General features: G+C 43.6%; 1 protein-coding gene across 4 annotated transcripts in view; it reads right to left on the bottom strand.

The window, feature by feature from the left end:
- Positions 1 to 22,892, bottom strand: part of LOC140198142 (uncharacterized) — a 188,439-nt gene that overhangs the window by 89,612 nt on the left and 75,935 nt on the right. For all 4 annotated transcript variants that reach the window (XR_011886108.1, XM_072259107.1, XM_072259106.1 and 1 more), the window contains exons 7-8: positions 20,510 to 20,611; positions 17,511 to 17,624 (exon numbers count right to left, since the gene is read on the bottom strand). Coding sequence is in view for 3 of the 4 variants with exons in the window: in XM_072259107.1 (XP_072115208.1) it covers positions 17,511 to 17,624; positions 20,510 to 20,611 (216 nt within the window). In the remaining variant the exon portion in view is untranslated. The remainder of the gene's footprint in view (positions 1 to 17,510; positions 17,625 to 20,509; positions 20,612 to 22,892) is intronic.

Consider the following 22,892-nt stretch of genomic DNA (forward strand, 5'->3'; position numbering starts at 1 on the left):
GACCTCTGTACAAACACCAATCTGTTTGAATCACTCCTTTCTACCCTGATGGTCAAATAAAACCTACCATGCTTGGAGGGAGAAGAGTCAAGTTTCTATTGAAGACCTGTACATAAAGGGACGGTTTGCAACATTTAGTCTGCTGAAAGAGAAATTTGAGCTGCCTCATTTGTACTTTTTTCGTTATTTGCAAATTAGACACTACATTCAATCTAAGATTTGTAATTTTGAAATCCTTCCAGGGAAACATATGTTTTTTGATATTTTAAAGAACCCTCCTGACTCCAGGCATCTCATTTCTAAGTTTGTATGTTTGTTTGATAATTGCACTGTAGCGTCTACTGTGAAGATTAGAGATGCCTGGAGAAAGGAGTTGGGCATTGAATTATCTGAAGCTGGCTGGGATAAGTGTTTGTCTATGATACAGGCTTGCTCTGTTAACAGCAGGCACCGACTGATCCAGTTTAAAGTTGTCCACCGTCTCCATTACTCTAAACTTAGATTGAACAGGATTTACCCTTCTGTCTCGCCAATGTGTGATAGATGCCAAGGGACGGAGGCCATGTTGTCACACACTTTTTGGTTCTGCCCATTACTGACTGGATTTTGGTCCAAAATATTCGACTGGTACTCAAAGGCCTATAAAAGATCCTTCCCCTTGGAAGCCGGTCTCGCTATATTTGGCTGCTCGCAATCTACTATTTGTTTCCCTGCAGCCATACAACAGTCTCTGATGCTGGGGATGATTGTTGCCAAAAGACTTATCTTGAGGGAAAGGAAATCACCTTCTCCCCCTTCCTTTCGGAGATGGATGGCTGATATGATCTCAGTCATGCAGATGGAGAAACTTAGGTTCTCGAGAACCAATTCAATTAAAAAATTTCCGGCTATCTGGGATCCATTTCTTGCCTACCTAGATGAGACCGGGGGCGGATGAGCAATTTCCCCCCAGCTGATTTCTCACGGCCCTCATCTGAGATTTAATGTTTAGTATTTTTGAGCACTTTGTATAATAGGCATCCCTCTGATGTCATGTCTTTTTTTTTTTGCTTATTTCTTTTTTATACATGTCTGAGCTGGTATGTTTTCATTGATTTCATTGTTTTGTTCTTTGAAAATTTTGAAAATAAAGTATTTTAAAAAAAGGCAACTGAGGGCTAGCGAGGCCCCGGGGATAAGGTCGATGGCACAATCATATGGGTGGTGCGGAGGTAGGGAAAGGGCCGATTGTTTACTGAATGCATGTCCCAGGTCATGGTATTCACAAGATCACAAGACAAAGGAGCAGAAGTAGGCCATTCGGCCCATCGAGTCTGCTCTGCAGCTCCCCCATGAGCTAAACTATTCACCCATCTAGTTCCAATTTCCGGCTTTTTCCCCATATCCCTTGATACCCTGACTAATTAGATATCTGTCAATTTCCTCCTTAAACACCCTCAATGATCGGGCCTCCACAGCCACATGTGGCATCGAATTCCACAAATCCACGACCCTCTGGCTAAAAAAATTTCTCCTCATCTCTGTTTTAACTGGGTACCCTCTAATTCTAAGACTATGGCCTCTTGTCCTGGACTCACCCACCAAGGGAAACAACCTTTCCACATCTACTCTGTCCAACCCTTTCAACATTCGAAACGTTTTTATGAGATCCCCTCTCATTCTTCTATACTCTAATGAATACAATCCAAGGGCCGACAGACGCTCCTCATATGTTAGCCCCTGCATTCCAGGAATCATCCTCGTAAATCTCCTCTGAACTCTCTCCAACATCAGTATATCCTTTCTAAGATAGGGGGCCCAAAACTGCACACAGTATTCCAAATGAGGTCTCACCAGTGCCCCATAGAGCCTCATCAACACCTCCTTACTCTTATACACTATTCCTCTTGAAATGAATGCCAACATAGCATTCGCTTTCCTTACCGCCAATCCAACTTGGTGGTTAACCTTTAGGGTATCCTGCACGAGGACCCCCAAGTCCCTTTGCACTTCCGATTTTTGAATTTTATCCCCTTCTAAATAATAATCTGCCCGATTATTTCTTCTTCCGAAATGTACAACCGTACATTTGTCAACATTGTATCTCATCTGCCATTTCTTTGCCCACTCTCCTAAACTGACTAAGTCTTTCTGCAACCTTTCCGTTTCTTCAACATTTCCTGCTCCTCCACCTATCTTGGTGTCATCCGCAAACTTGGCCACAAAACCATTTAATCCATAATCCAAATCATCGATATACATCGTAAGAAGAAGCTGCCCCAACACCGACCCCTGCGGAACGCCACTAATAACCAGCAACCAATCAGAATAGGATCCCTTTATTCCCACCCTTTGCTTTCTGCCTATCAGCCAATGCTCCACCCATTCCAATATCTTTCCTATAATTCCATGGGCTCTCATCTTATTAAGCAGCCTCATATGCGGCACGTTATCGAAGGCCTTTTGAAAATCCAAATACACAACATTCTCAGCCTCTCCCTTGTCAATCTTATTCGAGATTACCTCAAAAAATTCCAATAAGTTGGTAAGGCAGGATCTTCCCTTCATGAAACAATGCTGGCTTCGGCCTATCTTGTCATGCACCTCGAGGTATTTCATAACCTCGTCCTTGAGGATTGACTCCAATATCTTTCCAACCACCGATGTCAGACTAATAGGTCTATAATTTTCTTTTTGCTGCCTCCTTCCTTTCTTAAATAGCGGAACTACATTTGCGACCTTCCAGTCCTCCGGAACCATGCCAGAGTCTATTGATTCCTGGAAGATCATTTCCAATGCTTCCAAAATCTCCAAAGCCACCTCCTTCAGAACCCTTGGGTGCACTTCATCCGGGCCGGGAGACTTATCTATTCTTAGTCCACTTAGCTTCCCAAGCACTTTCTCTCTAGTTATCTTGACTGTACCTAATTCTATTCCCTGATACCTCTGGCTATCAGGTATATTGCTCATGTCTTCTACTGTGAAGACTGATGCAAAATACTCATTCAATTCCTCCGCCATCTCTTTGTTATCCATTATAATTACTCCAGCATCATTTTCAATCGGTCCCATATCTACCCTTGTCACTCTTTTACTCTTCATATATTTAAAAACTCTTAGTATCCTTTTTTATGTTAATCAACAACTTCCTTTCACAATTCATCTTTTCTTTCCTAATGACTTTCTTAGTTTCTTTCTGTAAGTTTTTAAAGGTCTTCCGGTCCTCATTTTTCCCACTATTCTGTGAAGACTCGGGACAAATCGAAGGGCTCCGGGACAGGAAGGGTCGTGGTAGCTTCCCTGGGAGATGGGGCTGACCTCAGACGGTTGGCATGGCAAGACTGGCTCCATTTGGCTATCCTCCCAGTAGACCAGTCGATGTGGGGATTGTGTTAGGTCAGCCATGGATACCCTAGAACTACCGGGACTTGAGGGGAATGAATGAGACTGAATCGTACCTCCTCCCGATGGTTGCCGGATAGGATCAATGTCAGGGCTTACAGTGGGTCACCTGAGCCAGCAGTTTTCCGTCCAGGGCCCAGGCCTCCAGGTGGATGGTTAGCGGCTCGCAAGGAATTCCAGCCTGGTTGGCTATCTCTTCGTCCAGCAGGTTGCCCTCAGCACCGGAATCCACCGAATTCGATAGGGACAGGGACAGTCGTTAGTAATTCATGGTAGCCGGGATCTGCATCCGAGTCTGGGGGGGTTGAAGGGAGTATCGTCTGGCTCACCAAGGCCCCCTTTTCACTGGTGAGCCCTCCCTTTTGGCTGCTGTATCCTGGATCAGAGAGTCCAGACAGTCCGGGTCGTCCCTCGCTGCCAGTTCATCCTTGACCTTGTCCGAGAGACCCTGTCAAGACACCTCCTGTAGGGCCTCGTCATTCCACCCTGAGTCTGCGACTAAGGTCCGGAACTCGATGGGATACCTTGCTACGCTTCGCAAACTCTGACAAAGAGTCAGCAAGCGTTTAGCAGCTTCCTTATCGCGAATGGGTTGTTCGAAGACCTTCCTCATTTCAGCAACAAAGGAGGGGAAGGAGGAACAAACCTCTGGTCGGTTATCCCATATTGTGGTTCCCAAGCCATGGCACCCCCTCGTAACAGCCCCGTGATGTACGCAATCTTGGATTTATCGGAAGTGTAGGTACATGGCTGCAGTTCAAAGACCAGAGAGCATTGTAACAGGAAGGCCCGGCACCTCCCTGGGTCCCCAGCCTAGGGTTCGGGCTTGGGTACATATGGCTCTCGAGGGGACTGTGTTGCTGATCCCAGTGTTATTGCTGTAGTGAATGTAGAATCTGTTTCCAGGAGAGTCTATACCCAAACTCTTGCGTTTGGAGAGAATCCAGGAGCAATGGTAGACTTAGAACTGACCGTCCTAAGAACAATGAAACAAAGTTACTCACACCAGAGTCAACCAACAAACTGGCAGCTCCTTGTTGTGATCACAGGGCCTTTATCCTGCATTTTCTGATGGAAAGCAGGGTGTGTAGTTTGTGGAACCTGGGAATGATTGGAAATTAAACGAGGGGATTGAGGCCCAATTCCTGAGGTAAATAGTAAGGTGGGGAATTGCCAGGGGGACCATTGCAAGAAAATCTGCAGATGCTGGAAATCTGAGGAATAAACACAAATTAATGGAGGAACTCGGCAGGCCAGGCAGAAAAAAGTAGAGTCAATGTTTCAGGCCGAAACCCTTCGGCAGGACCATTTTGTGTGTGTAACCCCTTTACCTTCACAGATGCTGCCAAACCACTGAGTTCCTCCAGCAACTTGTTTTTCGTTCTGATCCCAGTGACATCAGTCTCCTGGCTTCGTGGGGACTTGTGGGTCAGACTATTCATCAGTCTCCTGTCTCTATGGAGACTTGTGCTTCAGACTATTCATCAGTCTCTCTCCTTCCTCTTTGTCAATAAACAATAGACAATAGGTGCAGGAGTAGGCCATTCGGCCCTTCGAGCCAGCACCGCCATTCACTGTGATCATGGCTGATCATCCACAATCAGTATCCAGTTCCTGCCTTATCCCCATAACCTTTGATTCCGCTATCTTTAGGAGCTCTATCCATCTCTTTCTTGAAAGCATCCAGAGATTTGGCTTCCACAGCCTTCTGGGGCAGAGCATTCCATATATCCACCACTCTCTGGGTGAAAAAGTTTTTCCTCAACTCCGTTCTAAATGGCCTACCCCTTATTCTTAAACTGTGGCCTCTGGTTCTGGACTCATCCATCAGCAGGAACATGCTTCCTGCCTCCAGCATGTCCAATCCCTTAATAATCTTACATGTTTCAATAAGATCCCCTCTCAGCCTTCTAAATTCCAGAGTACACAAGCCCAGTCACTCCAATCTTTCAACATATGTCAGTCCCACCATCCCGGGAATTAACCTTGTGAACCTATGCTGCACTCCCTCAATAGCAAAAATGTCCTTCCTCAAATTTGGAGACCAAAACTGCACACCGTACTCCAGGTATGGTCTCAACAGGGCCCTGTGCAACTGCAGAAGGACCTCTTTGCTCTTATACTTAATTCCCCTTGTTATGAAGGCCAACATGCCATTAGCTTTCTTCAATGCCTGCTGTACTTGCTTGCTTTCAGTGACTGATGTACAAGAACACCTACATCTCGTTGTACTTCCCCTTTTCCTAACTTGACTCCATTTAGATAACAATCAGCCTTCCCATTCTTACCACCAAAGTGGATAACCTCACATTTATCCACATTAAACTGCATCTGCCCACTCACCCAGCCTGTCCAAGTCACCCTGCATTCTCATAACATCCTCCTCACATTTCACACTGCCACCCAGCTTTGTGTCATGGGCAAATTTGCTAATGTTACTTTTAATTCCCTCATCTAAATCATTAATATATATTGTAAACAGCTGCGGTCCCAGCACTGAACCCTGCGGTACCCCACTGGTCACGGTCTGCCATTCCGAAAGGGACCCGTTAATCGCTACTCTTTGTTTTCTGTCAGCCAGTCAATTTTCAATCCATGTCAGTACTCTGTCCCCAATACCATGTGCTCTAATTTTGCCCACTAATCTCCTATGTGAGACTTTATCAAAGGCTTTCTGAAAGTCCAGGTACACTACATCCACTGGCTCTCCCTTGTCCATTTTCATAGCTACATCCTCAAAAAATTCCAGAAGATTAGTCAAGCACGATTTCCCCTTCGTAAATCCATGCTGACTCGGACCGATCTTGTTACTGCTATCCAGATATCCAGATTGTCCTTGCTGCCCATCATGGAATTTTATCTCAGTCTCGATTTTATCCCACTACCTCCCCACATTAAACTTACCCTTGAAGCATACCTTCCATTCATTACCAATTTCTCTTCCAGCACTGAATGTTAGCAAATTTGACAGGAGTGATCTTCCACCTATTAAACCTCTAACATTACCCCTCTCATAGACCAACCACTAACCACTCCCCCCACAGCCCACACCCAACTTCAAGATTCCCACGATCATTGTAATTGAGTTTCTCCATCACCAGCCTACCTTTCCCATTCACAAATCCTTGTTAGCATCTCCTAAGTCAGTGGCAAATTTGATGCTTGAATGTCTGGGTTCCTAGTCCTGTTACAGTAGTGAAGCAGTTTTGGTCACCCTCCTACAGGAGAGATGCCATCAACTGGAAAGTGTGCACAGGAGAATTGAGGATGTTGCCAGGACCTATAGAGTCATAGAAAAGTACAGCACAGAAACAGGCCCTTTGGCCCATCTAGTCTATGCTGAACCATTTAAACTGCCTACTCCCACTGACCTGCACCTGGACCATAGCCCTCATTCCCCTACCATCCATGTATCTATCCAAACTTCCCTTAAACATTGAAATCGGGCTCGCATGCACCACTTGTGCTGGCACTTCGATGCAGACTCTCACGACTCCCTGAATGAACAAGTTTCCTCTTAAACTTTCACCTTCAACTTTCCACCTTTCACCTTTCCAGTTTAAGATGGTGCTACCAAAGGCACGAAACAGCTCACTAGCAGTTCGAAAGCAAAGGAATTCAATTAAAACCATTGTTAATAACACCCTATTTTAAATAAATTGTGGTAAACTACCACCGCAAGCAATGAGGAAGTGAGTGAAGGCAAAGCAAATTCACGGGATGTGCGCTGTAAAATCAACGCACTTGGAGTTGGAGCTGTGTTGGTTGGAGTGAATGATTCGGAGGGGAGAAGACGGGTCAGAGGAGTTCCAATGTCCATCTAACTAACCCGGGTATGAGGATGGATCGCTCTAAGCACTGAGCCAAATTGCAGCGGTCGAGAATGGCTTCTTCGGCAACTAAATCTAGGTCCGTAGTGATTCACCAGTAGGAGGGCCCAGGTTCTAATTCCAACAACTTCAACCACTGAGGTTCAGAGGTTCAAAGGACTTTTTTGTGGGTTAATATATTCTTTTACTTTCTTATGAACGTGTTTTTTTATTCTCTGCACATTGGGTGTTAGACTTTTTTCAAATGTATGGGGTTAGTGTTTGTGTTTCTTTGTTTCATGGCTGCCTGTTAGGAGACAAATTTCGAGGTTGTATGATGTATGCATACTTTGATAACAAAATGTACTTTGAATTGAAACACCGGCTTAGATAGTCTGGGGGTTTCTCTCTCCGCGATGCTAAGGCTGTGAGACTGCTCCTGGTTGCTGTGCTTTGTGTCTGTGAACTTTACAGCTATTTACCCTGTTAAAATGATGAAGTGAATACTGAGGCTTTGGGTCTACTCTGGGCTGTTCCAGGGATTTGGATCTAAAGACTCAATTTGGTTGGGAATGCTGTTGTTGTTGCTTGCTTCTCTTGTTTATATGATTTGTTTTGGTGTTTCTTTTTCTCTTTCTCTGTGGGCACTGGGGAGTTGGTCTCATTTTCTTCAATTGGGTTCTTTGTGACTGCCTGTAAGCAAACAAATCTCAACGTTGTATAATTGATACATTCTTTGATTATAAATGCATTTTGAAACTTTGATATTTGAAACTTAACCCATGATCTCTATTTGTCAATCCACCCAGCCTCAGTGGAAAAAACCTGTTTGTATTTACCCTATCTATACCCACCATTATTTTGTATACCTGTCAAATCTCCCCCCCAAACTTCTACGTTCCAAGGAATAAAGTCCTAACTTATTCAATCTTTCCTTATAACTCAGATCCTCCAATATCCTTGCAAATTTTCTCTGCACTCTTTCAACCTTATTTACATCTTTTCTGTTGGTAGATGACCAAAACTGCACACAGTACTCCAAATTGGGCCTCACCAATTTCGTATAAAACTTCAACCTAACATCCCACTCCTGTACTCAATATATTGACTTAAGACGACCAATGTGCCAAAAGGTTTCTATATGACCCTCCCTTACTGTGACACCTCTTTCAATAAATTTTGGACCTGTATTCCCAGAGCCCTTTGTTTTACCACACTCCTCAGTGCCCTACCATTCTCTGTGTAAGACCTGCCCAGGTTGGTCCTCCCAAAGTGCATCACCCAGCACTTGTCTGTATTAAATTCCATCTGCCATTTTTCAGCTGGTCCAGATCCCCCTTCAAGCAATGATAGCCTTCCTCACTGTCCACGACACCCCCACGCTTGGTGTCAGCCGCAAATTTACAGATCCAGTGAATCATATCATCAACCAGATTGTTGACATAGATGACAAACAACAACAGACCCAGCACCGATCTCTGCGGAAATAAATTTTCAACACAAATTATAGTTCAAAAATAGTAGCAAAGCATCCAGCTCCTGGCATTAATATAATGAAAAGTCCTCTTTCGAAATTACTTACATCTTTCCTGCAGGTAGGTGACCAAAACTGCACACAGTACTCCAAATTAGACCTTACCAAAGTTTTAGACAACTTCAACCTAAGCATCTCCTGTACTCAATACATTGATTTATGAAGGCCAATGTGCCAAAAGCTTTCTTTATGATCCTATCTACCCATGACAGCACTTTCAATGAATTATGGACCTGTATTCCCAGATCCCTTTGTTCTCAGTGCCCTACCATGCACTCCTAATCCTGGTGTCATCTGCATATTTACTGATCCAGTTAACCACATTATCATCCTGATCAGTGATATTGATGACAAACAACGGACCCAGTGTTGATCCTGTGACACTCCACTAGTCACAGTCCTCCAGTCAGAGAGGTAACCACTGTCTGGCTTCTCCCACAAAGCCAATGTCCAATCAATATACTATCTCATCCTGAAAGCCAAGTGTCTGAACCTTTCTGACCAACCTCCAATGTGGGACCATGTCAAATGCCTTGCTAAGGTCCATGTAGATAACATCCACATCCACTGCCTTGCCTTCATCAGCTTTCCTGCAGATCTCGGACAATCTCACCTGGTCCAGGAACACCACTGGGATTGTGAAACGGGCCCAGCAGAGATTGCACTTTCTGAGGAAGCTTAAACAAGCATCACTCCCCACTAACATCTTAACTACATTCTACAGAGGCGTGGTTGAGAGTGTGTTGACCTTTTGCATCACAACCTGGTACTCCAGCTGCAGTGCTGTCGACAAAAAAGCCTTGCAGAGGGTGGTTAGGGGAGCAGAGAAGGTTATTGGGGTCTCCCTACCTTCTGTCCAAGACCTCTTTCAGAGTCAATGCCTCCAGAAGACACGGTACATCATTAAAGACCCCTCACACCCTCTCCATGAACTGTTTGTTCTTCTGCCATCAGGCAAACATTACAGGAGCATCAAAACTAAAACCACAAGGCTACTAAACAGCTTCCTCCCATAGGCAGTCAGACTGCTAAATAGCTGCTCCACCTGACTCTGCTTTTGGACACTTTTAACTTGCACTGGACACTTATAACTTGATTTTAACTGACATGTGACTGTTGTGTTTTACTATTTATTGTTATGTTTATTATTTAGTGTTGCATTTGTTATGTTATGATTGCACTGCTCCTGGGAAACGTTGCCTCATTTTGCCCTGCAGAGCTGATGTACGGTTAGAATGACAATAAAGTTTTTTTGAATCTTTGAATCTTTGTATGAACTACAAAGAGAGGTTGGGCAAACTCGGATTGTCTTTTCTGGAGTGTTAGAGGCTGGGGGGTTGTGGGGGGGGGGGGGGTACCTGACAGAAGTTTATAAAATTATGAGAAGAGTAGATGGGGTAGACAGTCAGTCTTTTTCCCAGGGTGGAAGTGTCAAAAACTAGAGGCTGTAGCTTGAAGGTCAATGGGTAAAAGTTTAAAGGAGATGTGCAGGGCAAATTATTTTACAGAGTGCCAAGTGTCTGGGCTGCCAGGGGTGGGGGAGGCATTTAAAAGGCATTCAGGCAGGCAGAAGAATCTGCAGGGAATGAAGGAATATGGATCATGTTCAGGCAGAAGGGATGAGTTTGATTTGGTATCATGTTCAGCACAGACACTCTGCCTCAGGGCCGGTTCCTGTGCTGTACTGTTCTACGTGAAAATCCTGAGGGTCTTAACAGAGTGTCATTTGTTCAAAGTTCAAAGTCAATTTTATTATCAATGTACATAAATATCACCATATACAACCCTGAGATTCATTGTCTTGTGTGCTGCCCTGCAATTCTCTAGAATAGTAACTATAACAGGATCAATGAAAGATCAACCAGAGTGCAGAAGACAACAACTGTGCAAATGCAAATAAATAACAAGTACATGAGATAATGAGACAAAGTTATTGAAAGAGAGATCATTGGTTGTGCGAACATTTCAAGATGGGACAAGTGAAGTTGAGTGTAGTTATCCTCTGTTGTTCAAGAGCCTGATGGTTGAGGGGTAGTAACTGTTCTTGAACCTGGTGGTGCGAGTCCTGAGGCTCTTGTACCTTCTACCTGATGGCCACAGTGAGAAGGGAGCATGACCTGGTTGGTGGGAATCCCTGATGATGGATGCTGCTTTCCTACGACAGTGTTTCATGTAGATGTGCTCAATGGTTCAGAGGGCTTTTCCCATGATGTACGGGGATGAATTCGTTACTTTTTGTCCAGTTTTCCGTTCAAAGTCATTAGTATTTCCATACCAGGCTATGATGCAGCCAATCAATATACTCTCCTCTACACATCTGTAGGAGTGTAAATGTTAGAAATAGAAGTTTGTCAAAGTTTCAGATGTCATTCTGAATCCCTGCCAACTGCTGAGAAAATGGTACAGGCGCTGCCAGGCTTTCTTCAGAATTGCATTTACATGCTGGACCCAGGACAGATCCTCTGAAATAGTAGCACCCAGGAATTTAAAACTGCTGACCCTCTCCACCTCTGATCCTCTGATGAGGACTGGCTCATGGACCTCTGGTTTCCCTCTCCTGAAGTCTGTCATCAATTCCTTGGTCTTTCTGACATTGAGTGAGAGGTTGTTGTCATGACACCACTCAGCCAGATTTTCAGTCTCCCTCCTGTATGCTGATTCATCAACACTTTGATTTGGCCTGTGACAGTGGTGTTGTCAGCAAACCTGAATGTGGCATTGGAACTGTGCTCAGCCACACAGTCATCAGTGTAAAGCAGGTAGAGCAGGGTCTAAGCTCACAGCCCTGTGGTACACCTGTGCTGATGGAGATCTTGGAGGAGATGTTGTTGCCAATCCGAACTGACTGACGTTTACAAGTGAGGAAATTAAGGGTCCAATTGCACAGGGAGGTATTGAGGCCAAGGTCTTGTAGCTTATTGATTAGATTTGAGGGGACGATGGTATTGAATGCTGAGCTGTAGATAATAATGAACATCCTGATGTCTGCATCTTTGCTGTCCTGATGTTCCAGGATTAAGTGAAGCGTCAATGAGATGGCATCTGCTGTAGACCTGTTGCTCCGGAAGGCAAATTGGAGTGGATCCAAGTCACCTCTCAGGCAGGAGCTGATATGTTTCATCACCAACCTCTCAAAACACGTCATCACTGTCGACGTATCTCAGTGCAACTGAGCGATAGACATTGAAGCAGGTTACCATGATCTTCTTAAACACCAATATAAATGAAGCCTGCTTGATGCAGGTGGTACCACACACTGCCAAAGCAAGAGGTTAAAGAACTCAGTGAACACACCAGCCAGTTGATCAGCATTTTAGTACATGGCCAGTTACCCAGTCCAGTCCAGACAGTTTCCTGGGATTCACCCTTCTGATGGCAACCCACACTTCAGATCATCGGATCATCGGGGGATGTGGGAGTTTGCAATGGTTCCTGCATGTTCTGATCGTCAACGTGAGCAGAGAAAACACTGAGCTCATCTGGAAGTGAAGCTCTGCTGTCTCCCATGTCGCTTGATTTAACTTTATGAGAGCTGATAGCATTCAAACCCTGCCACAGCTCTCGAGGATCCCATCGTTGATTCAAGTTTGGTTTGAAACTTCACGTCAGTGTCTCCAGATCTTCTACCTCCTCCTTGATCTTAACGAGAGGAGGGCATACTCTGGGTGATGGGGGGCCTTAATGGTCGATGCTGTCTTTTTGAGGCATTGCCTTTAAAAGATGTCCTGCATGCCAGGGAGGCTGGTGCCCATGATGGAGCTGACTGAGTTTGCAACTTTCTGCAGCTTATTCCGACCCTGTGCAGTGACCCCTCACACCAGACGGTGAAGCACCCAGTTAGAAAGCTCTTCACAGTGCATCGGTAGAAAGTTGTGAGTGTCTTTGGTGACATACCAGCTGTCCTCAAATTCCTCAAGAAATATAGCAGCTGTCGTGCCTTCTTTGTAATTGTATCAAGATGTTGGTCCAGGATAGATCCTCAGAGATGCTGACACCCAGCAACTTGAAACTGCTCACCCTCAGCAAGCTGTTTACTGTTTACCTGTGCTGCACACTACATGCACTCTGAATTGTGTTTTATTAATGTATTTGTGGTAATATTTTGTTTCCTGTGCTGTGAGTGATATGTGTTTTGTGGGTGCACCGTGGTCTGGAGGAATATTTGTTTCATTTGCTTGTATTATGTACAGTCAGATGACAATAAACTTGAACGTGTCCTATTTAACTGAAGACAATTTTAACTCTTGTAGAGTCAGTTCACTCTACAATACATGTGACATTCTGTTACCTTTTCTGATTACTTGCTGAACCTGAAATTGAGCCAGTTGCGAATGATATCCAGTAAACCCAGCTCCCTCTGCATCTGCAGCCTCTCCCTATTTCAATTATACGCTCCTTCGTTTTCCCTGACAAAATGAACAATTCCACATTCTGCCACCTTACAACTCCATTTGTCAATGATTTGCCCATTCTCATCACTTTCGACCCTCCATATGTCCTTATCACAATTTACTTTCCTACTTATGCTTGCGCCAAATTTAACCACCATATCATTGGTACCTTCATCTCCCACAGCAGGAACATTACAGAAAATTATGAAAATCTCTGTTCCCAGAACCAAACACAGTGGCAGCCCACTTTTACATCCTGACACCCAGAAAAGACTGATAGAAAGGTTGCGAGTGGTGGTAGAAATCTTCTGAGGTGTATATATTTCAATGCTAGGAGTATTGCGGGGAAGGCGGATGAGTTGAGGGCGTGGATTGACACGTGGAATTATGATGTTGTAGCAATTAGTGAAACTTGGCTACAGGAGGGGCAGGACTGGCAGCTTAATATTCCAGGGTTCCGATGTTTCAGATGTGATCGAGGCAGAGGAATGAAAGGTGGGACAGTAGCATTGATGGTTAGGGAAAATATTACAGCAGTGCTCAGGCAGGACAGATTAGAGGGCTTGTCTACTGAGTCCTTGTGGGTGGAGCTGAGAAACAGGAAAGGTATGGCCACATTAGTGGGATTGTATTACAGACCACCCAATAGTCAACGAGACTTGGAAGAGCAAATCTGCAGAGAGATAGCAGCCAACTGCAGGAAACATAAAGTTGTGGTGGTAGGGGATTTTAATTTTCCATACATTAATTGGGACTCCCATACTGTTAGGATTCTAGATGGTTTAGAGTTTGTAAAATGTGTTCAGGAAAGTTTTCTAAATCAATATATAGAGGGACCAACTAGAGGGGATGCAATATTGGATCTCCTGTTAGGAAATGAGTTAGGGCAAGTGATGGAAGTCTGTGTAGGGGAGCACTTTGGTTCCAGTGATCATAACACCATTAGTTTCAATTTGATCATGGACAAGGATAGATCTGGTCCTAGGGTTGAGGTTCTGAACTGGAAGAAGGCCAAATTTGAAGAAATGAGAAAGGATCTAAAAAGCGTGGATTGGGACAGGTTGTTCTCTGGCAAAGATGTGATTGGTAGGTGGGAAGCCTTCAAAGGGGAAATTTTGAGAGTGCAGAGTTTGTATGTTCCTGTCAGGATTAAAGGCAAATTGAATAGGAATAAGGAACCTTGGTTCTCAAGGGATATTGCAACTCTGATAAAGAAGAAGAGGGAGTTGTATGAAATGTATAGGAAACAGGGAGTAAATCAGGTGCTTGAGGAGTATAAGAAGTGCAAGAAAATACTTCAGAAAGTAATCAGGAGGGCTAAAAGAAGACATGAGGTTGCCTTGGCAGTCAAAGTGAAGGATAATCCAAAGAGCTTTTACAGGTATATTAAGAGCAAAAGGATTGTAAGGGATAAAATTGGTCCTCTTGAAGATCAGAGTGGTCGGCTATGTGCGGAACCAAAGGAAATGGGGGAGATCATAAATAGGTTTTTTGCGTTTGTATTTACTAGGGAAACTGGCATGAAGTCTATGGAATTGAGGGAATCAAGTAGTGAGATCATGGAAACTGTACAGATTGAAAAGGAGGAGGTGCTTGCTGTCTTGAGGAAAATTAAAGTGGATAAATCCCCGGGACCTGACAGAGTGTTCCCTCGGACCTTGAAGGAGACTAGAGTTGAAATTGCGGGGTCCCTGGCAGAAATATTTAAAATGTTGCTGTCTATGGGTGAAGTGCCGGAGGATTGGAGAGTGGCTCATGTTGTTCCGTTGTTTAAAAAAGGATCGAAAAGTAATCCGGGAAATTATAGGCCGGTGAGTTTAACGTTGGTAGTAGGTAAGTTATTGGAGGGAGTACTAAGAGACAGAATCTACAAACATTTGGATAGACAGGGACTTATTAGGGAGAGTCAACATGGCTTTGTGCGTGGTAGGTCATGTTTGACCAATCTATTGGAGTTTTTCGAGGAGGTTACCAGGAAAGTGGATGAAGGGAAGGCAGTGGATATTGTCTACATGGATTTCAGTAAGGCCTTTGACAAGGTCCCACATGGGAGATTAGTTAGGAAAATTCAGTCGCTAGGTATATATGGAGAGGTGGTAAATTGGATTACATATTGGCTCAATGGAAGAAGCCAAAGAGTGGTTGGTAGAGAATTGCTTCTCTGAGTGGAGGCCTGTGACTAGTGGTGTGCCACAGGGATCAGTGCTGGGTCCATTGTTATTTGTCATCTATATCAATGATCTGGATGATAATGTGGTAAATTGGATCAGCAAATTTGCTGATGATATAAAGATTGGAGGTGTAGTAGACAGTGAGGAAGGTGTTCAGAGCCTGCAGAGGGACTTGGACCAGCTGGAAAAATGGGCTGAAAAATGGCAAATGGAGTTTAATACAGACAAGTGTGAGGTATTGCACGTTGGAAGGACAAACCAAGGTAGAACATACAGGGTTAATGGTAAGGCACTGAGGAGTGCAATAGAACAGAGGGATCTGGGAATACAGATACAATATTCCCTAAAAATGGCGTCACAAGTAGATAGGGTCGTAAAGAGAGCTTTTGGTATATTGGCCTTTATTAATCAAAGTATTGAGTATAAAAGCTGGAATATAATGATGAGGTTGTATAAGGCATTGGTGAGGCCGAATCTGGAGTATTGTGTTCAGTCTTGGTCACCAAATTACAGGAAGGATATAAATAAGGTTAAAAGAGTGCAGAGAAGGTTTACAAGGATGTTGCCGGGACTTGAGAAACTCAGTTACAGAGGAAGGTTGAATAGGTTAGGACTTTATTCCCTGGAGTGTAGAAGAATGAGGGGTGATTTGATAGAGGTATATAAAATTATGATGGGTATAGATAGAGTGAATGCAAGCAGGCATTTTCCACTGAGGAAAGGGGAGAAAAAAACCAGAGGACATGGGTTAAGGGTGAGGGGGGGGAAAGTTTAAAGGGAACATTAGGGGGGGCTTCTTCACACAGAGAGTGGTGGGAGTATGGAATGAGTTGCCAGACGAGGTGGTAAATGCGGGTTCTTTTTTAACACTTAAGAATAAATTGGGCAGATACATGGATGGGAGGTGTATGGAGGGATAGGGTCTGTTTGCAGGTCAGTGGGACTAGGCAGAAAATGGTTCAGCACAGCCAAGAAGGGCCAAAAGGCCTGTTTCTGTGCTGTAGTTTCTATGGTTTCTATGGTTTATGCCAACTGTCTTCTTCCTGTTTTACATTCTCCACGATAACCTCTGAGATGACACCATAGTAAAAGTTCACTGGAAATCTAAACACACCAGATCCACCTTTACCCACAGCACGTTATTACTGCAAAAGAGGCAAATAAATAGATCAAACATGATCTCCCTCTCACTAAACCATATTGACGTTTACTGTTTTAGGTGTCCTGTTATTAAGCCTAATAATTAAAATCTCATTTGTGCTCTCATGACCTGCTAAATCTTTATACCTCACATTCCCTGACCCAGTTCTACAACAGTTTAGTCCAGATGCATTTGAAATTTCTTCACTTCTCTGACTCTTTTCGTGTGAACTCCTGATCTTCATCACTCCACCACTGGTGTGTGTGCTTTGATTTACCACAAAGACCAAACTCTGAGTTTCTCTGTCTGAAACTCTCCACTTGTGCTCCTCTTTTCAAACCGAACTCTATGTTCAGTCCAGGGTCACCTGCATCATCATTGTTCCCTGTGACTTGCTGACATATTATTTTGCAATTTGCCTCTGAAGCTTCACAGTACTTTTCATTATATTAATGCCAGGAGATGTAGATTTGCAACTATTCTTGAACTATAATCTGTGTTGAAAGTTTAATTGTGAAGTGGAATTCCAGGAAGTTCCTGAATGAGGACATGAGGAAGGAATAACAATATTTTGATGTTTTATAAGCTGGAAAGGAACTTGGGGGTAAAAGCCACAGAGCTGAAAGCTGCTGTTGAATGAAAATGTTGTAGTAAGTATCCAACAGAGACACAAGGGAGACGAGTCCTACTCCTTCCCAACCTTGCCACTATCAGGATCATGAGAGAACCTTTCCCTCGGTCCTCAGCTCCAAACTGATTTTGTGTGACATTGAAGTTGAACACAATGTGAAACACAAATGGATTGAGTCAGCCCCTCTCAGGGTCCCTTCTATTAAAGACCCTCCGGAGTCAGTTCAGAGACAATTCCCAAATATCTCCAGGCATTCTGTGACACCACAAAACATCAGCTCATAACTGGAATGAACAGGACAACTTCACCCAAATGTATAGGATTGGAAGAGTTGGGACAGGGTGTTGATAATTCAGACGAGATTTAATTTGATATCTTTTTCTTTTGAAAATATGTCACATTTCACTTGCTTGAAAATTCATACCAAGTGTGTATTAAACAATGACAGATACCTTTCAGTAATTCCCAAATCTCGGTCTCATATGGAAGTTCATTGATATAAAATGAAGAAAGCTGCAGTCCTATGATCATCACAGCAACCACTACAAAGTCCAGCGGTGAAAGGCCTGCAATTAAAAATAAATCAAATAAGCAAACATGTAACAAAGCTCCAGAGAAATGTCAATGAACACTTCCAGTGGTTGCTACAACCAAACTCTTACACTGATGTCCCAGTGAAGGGAACTTGCCAATTCCCACCCAGTGTGCCGACCTGTGACCCAGACCTGCACCAGCAAACCCTGTATAGATTCACAAGACACTGAACTGCAATGTCAGGTATGAATGAATAATTCACGGTGCCCACTCTATTTTCCACGTGGGTCTCCAGCCCAGTCTTTACATATCACCTGCTGCCAATTTCTGCACTGGCTGCTCCCTCTGGTTCCAATGGTCAGACCTTAGAGCTCATTATGGTCCATAGTTTCTTTGTCAAAACATCCACAACAGTTGATTATGGAGAAGCCCATAAATTTCACAGAAAGTTGCTGAAATTTTCATTCCAATTCTGACCAGTTTCCGTACAGTCTGCTGTTCATAACTGGAGCTCGATACCAATTCTTCACTGGTGGAAATACCTCACTGGCTGCTTTCAGTGTGAATACAACCTAATTTCCCTCATTTCATGATGTGGTCAACAGTCCATCAGAGAAGAAAAAGCTGTACATGGCATTCATCGAACACTCAGACATGTCAGTCACTGTCACCAGCTCCATCACTCCAGATGTTTGTGTTGGAACATCAGATGGTGAACAGAGGAAGGAAACAGGAGTGTTTCTGACAGCTGCTTTGACTCTGCACATCTATTCACTGATGTACATAGACTGAACAATTCAGACAAATTCTGTGAATGGGAGCCACTGTGAAAATCAACTTTAACTCTGCTCACCATCTTGGTGAATCTTTTCTGCACTCTTTCTAGTCTAATCACATTCTGACAGGCTACATCACTGTCTGGTATGAGGGGTGGGGATAGGCTACTGCACAGGACCGAAAGAAGCCGCAGAGGGTTGTAAGTTTAGTCGGATCCATCCTGGGTATTAGCCTACAAAGTACCCAGAACATCTTCAAGGAGCAGTATCTCAGAAAGGCAGCGCCATTATTAAGGACCTCCAGCTCCCAGGCCATGCCCTTTTCTCATTGTTACCATCAGGTAGGAGGTACAGAAGCCTGAAGGCACACACTCAGTGATTCAGGAACAGCTTCTTCCCCTCTGTCATCCGATTCCTAAACGGACATTGAGTCCTTGAACACGAACTCACTTTTTTACCATATAATATTTCATTTTTTACATGATTTTTAATCTATTCAATATACATATACTGTAATTGATTTAGTTATTTATTTATTACAATTATAATTTTCTTCTATATTATATATTGCATTTAACTGCCGCTGCTAAGTTAACAAATTTCACGACATGCTGGTGATAATAAACCTGATTCTGATTATGTAATATTCATTTATGTAATATTTATTTATGTCTGCAAGATTGGAACAGAATACTCCAGGTGTGGTCTGACTAAAGATAGTACAGTTGTAACGTGACGTCCCAACCTTGTACTCAATGCCCTACCGATGAAGGCAAGCACACCGTTCACCTTCTTTACAATCCTGTCGGTCTGCGTCACCACTTCCAGGGAACTATGTACTTGTCCTAAGTTAATTACCATCTGCCATTCCTATGCCCACTGACACAGATGATCTTGGTCTTGTTCTATACTTAGACAACAACTTTCTTCACTGTCCACTATCGCACCAATTTTGCTGTTGTCCATGGATTTACTGATCGTGTCACTTACATTTTTGTCCAAATCGTTAACGTGAATGACAAACAACAGAGGACTGAGCACCAATCACTGCAGTACACTATTTGTCAGCCATTGCCACCTCTGCCTCTGACAACCAAGCTAAATCTGCTTTAGTGATGCTGGTTGTGAGAATTGTTTTCTTCGATACTGGTGAGAACTTTGTTGCTCTTTAGGAAATAGCACCAGGTGATCCATTATGTTCTCCCAGGGAACATAAATGGTTGCTTGGTTTCATGTCTCATCCAAAGGCAGAGGTGTACTGGAGTGTTAAATTATGAGAGATTACACAGATTAGAACTGCATTCCCTGCAGTTTACTCAGGTGTAATTGGAGTTTTCAAGGTATTAATGGTACATAGAAGCTACTTCCACACGTTGGGACTGAGAAACGTTACCACAGAAATTCCCTTACAAAGCACCGTTTTGATTCAGTGTTTTACTTTTTCCAGAGTGGAAATGCCCTCCACAGAAATTCAATAGTGTGCTGTGTACAGTGGTCATCCTCACACCCTAATGGGGTTTCCACATCCACAACACTGGTGATGTCATTCCCTGTGCAACATCCTCCTGTCGGGAAACTGCAGTGTCATTAGACTGGAACTTGGAAATACTCCTGACTACCTGCCATGGTCTCCTCTCAGTGAGTAAATGTAGCCTCAGTAACACCGTCTGAAATCCCCGTCACTTGTTTAAATGGCCAAGACCAGACTTCTGAAAATGCAACACTTCCGTCGCACTGGTTTACGCTACGTGGGTCCTGTAGTTACTCCCCTCAGCTTGTCCTGAGAGGGTGATATTGAGCGTCCCACTGGAATTTCTCATGATGGTAACTGGGCAGAGACTCCAGGAAACTAACCCAGAGACAATAAACTACTGGTCTCTGTGTGCTGACACTGTGATATCATTTAAACCTCAATCAAATCCAGCACATCAGCAGCCCCTCGGGATTAGGGTTGATCTGTCTTCACCTCAGTACCACGAGTTCTGAAGAGAATATCATCATTATTATTATTAAAATATTATTTAGCTGCATCATTCCAGAATAATAATTACTCTGTTCTCCTTAACATTTGTGTACAAGGAAAATATATTAAGCAACTTTGAATTAAACAATTGTGAATCATAAGAGTATTGGTCACGTACCTGCAACCACAAACCAATACATTATCACAATGTACATGGCGATAAGTGACAAAGTATTACAGATCCACAGGCTTAGAAAATAAAATCTGTATCCCAGACGTCCTGTGGAGAAATAAAAAAAAATATGAAAGCCATTAACAATGCACAGTGATTATGACATTGGAGGCCATTCTGGACATCAATCAATGCTAGCTCCCCAGGGAGCAATCACAATCCCACCATTGACCCACTTTAACTGTTACTCTCTCACCCCAGTTGTTACCAATGGCAAACACTCCATCTCATCTCAATTCTAGATTTAGTGTTGTGCAATGAACCGGATTTGATCAGGGACCTCGAGGTAAAGGAGCCATTTGGAGGTAGTGACCATAATATGATTGTTTTAATCTACAATTTGAGAGGGAGAAGGGAAATTCGGAAGTGCCAGTATTACAGTTGAACAAAGGAAACTATGGTGCTATGAGGAAGGAGCTGGCCAAAGTTCAATGGAACAATACCCTAGCAGGGATGACAGTGGAACAGCAATGGCAAGTGTTTCTGGGAATAATGCGGAAGGTGCAGGATCAGTTCGTTCCAAAGAGGAAGAAAGATCCTAAGGGTAGTAAGGGGAGGCCGTGGCTGACAAGGGAAGTAATGGAGAGTATAAAAATAAAAGAGAAGAAGTATAACATAGCAAAGACAAGTGGGAAGCCGGAGGATTGGGAAACTTTTAAAGAGCAACAGAAGGTAACTAAAAAGGCAATACGTGGAGAAAAAATGAGGTACAAAGGTAAAGTAGCCAAGAATGTAAAGGAGGATAGTAAAGGCTTCTTTAGGTATGTGAAAAGGAAAAAAATAGTTAAGACCAAAATTGGGCCCTTGAAGACAGAAGCGGGTGAATTTATTATGGGGAACAAGGAAATAGCAGACGAGTTGAACAGGTACTTTGGATCTGTCTTCACTAGGGAAGACACAAACAATCTCCCAGATGTAATAGTGGCCAAAAGACCTAGGGAAATGGATGAATTGAAGGAAATTTATATTAGGCAGGAAATGGTGTCGGATAGGCTGTTGGGTCTGAAGGCTGATAAATCCCTGGAACCTGATTGTCTGCATCCCAGGGTACTTAAGGAGGTAGCTTTAGAAATTGTGGACGCATTGGTAATCATTTTCCAATGTTCTATAGATTCAGGATCAGTTTCTGTGGATTGGAGAGTGGCTAATGTTGTCCCTCTCTTCAAGAAGGGAGGAAGAGAGAAAACAGGGAATTATAGACCGGTTAGCCTGATGTCGGTGGTGGGAAAGATGCTGGAGTCAATTATAAAAGATGAAATTACGGCACATCTGGATAGTAGTAACAGGATTGGTCCGAGTCAGCATGGATTTATGAAGGGGAAATCGTGCTTGACTAATCTTCTGGAATTTTTTGAGGATGTAACTATGAAAATGGACAAGGGAGAGCCAGTTGATGTAGTGTACCTGGACTTTCAGAAAGCCTTTGAAAAAGTCCCACAGAGGAGATTAGTGGGCAAAATTAGGGCACATGGTATTGGGGACAGAGTACTGACATGGATTGAAAATTGGCTGGCTGACAGAAAACAAAGAGTAGCGATTAATGGGTCCCTTTCGGAATGGCAGGCCGTGACCAGTGGGGTACTGTAGGGTTCAGTGCTGGGACCGCAGCTGTTTACAATTTATATTAATGATTTAGATGAGGGAATTAAAAGTAACATTAGCAGATTTGCCGATGACAAAAAGCTGGGGGGCAGTGTGAAATGTGAGGAGGATGTTATGAGAATGCAGGGTGCCTTGGACAGGCTGGGTGAGTGGGCAGATGCATGGCGGGTGCAGTTGAATGTGGATAAATGTGAGGTTATCGACTTTGGTGGTAAGAACGGGAAGGCAGATTATTATCTAAATGGAGTCAAGTTAGGAAAAGGGGAAGCACAACGAGATCTACACGTTCTTGTACATCAGTCACTGAAAGCAAGTATGCAAGTACAGCAGGCAGTGAAAAAAGCTAATGGCATGCTGGCCTTAATAACAAGGGGAATTGAGTATAAGAGCAAAGAGGTCCTTCTGCAGCTGTACAGGGCCCTGGTGAGACCACACCTGGAGTACTGTGTGCAGTTTTGGTCTCCAAATTTGAGGAAGGATATTCTTGCTTTTGAGGGAGTGCAGCATAGGTTCACAAGGACTGTCATATGTCGAAGATTGGAGCGACTGGGCTTGTGTACTCTGGAATTTAGAAGGCTGAGAGGGGATCTTACTGAAACATATAAGATTATTAGGGATTGGACACGCTGCAGGCAGGAAGCATGTTCCTGTTGATGGGTGAGTCCAGAACCAGAGGTCACAGTTTAAGAATTAGGGGTAGGCCATTTAGAACGGAGTTGAGGAAAAA

This window comes from Mobula birostris, chromosome 5, assembly GCF_030028105.1.
Source record: "Mobula birostris isolate sMobBir1 chromosome 5, sMobBir1.hap1, whole genome shotgun sequence".
NCBI classification, from domain to species: domain Eukaryota; kingdom Metazoa; phylum Chordata; class Chondrichthyes; order Myliobatiformes; family Myliobatidae; genus Mobula; species Mobula birostris.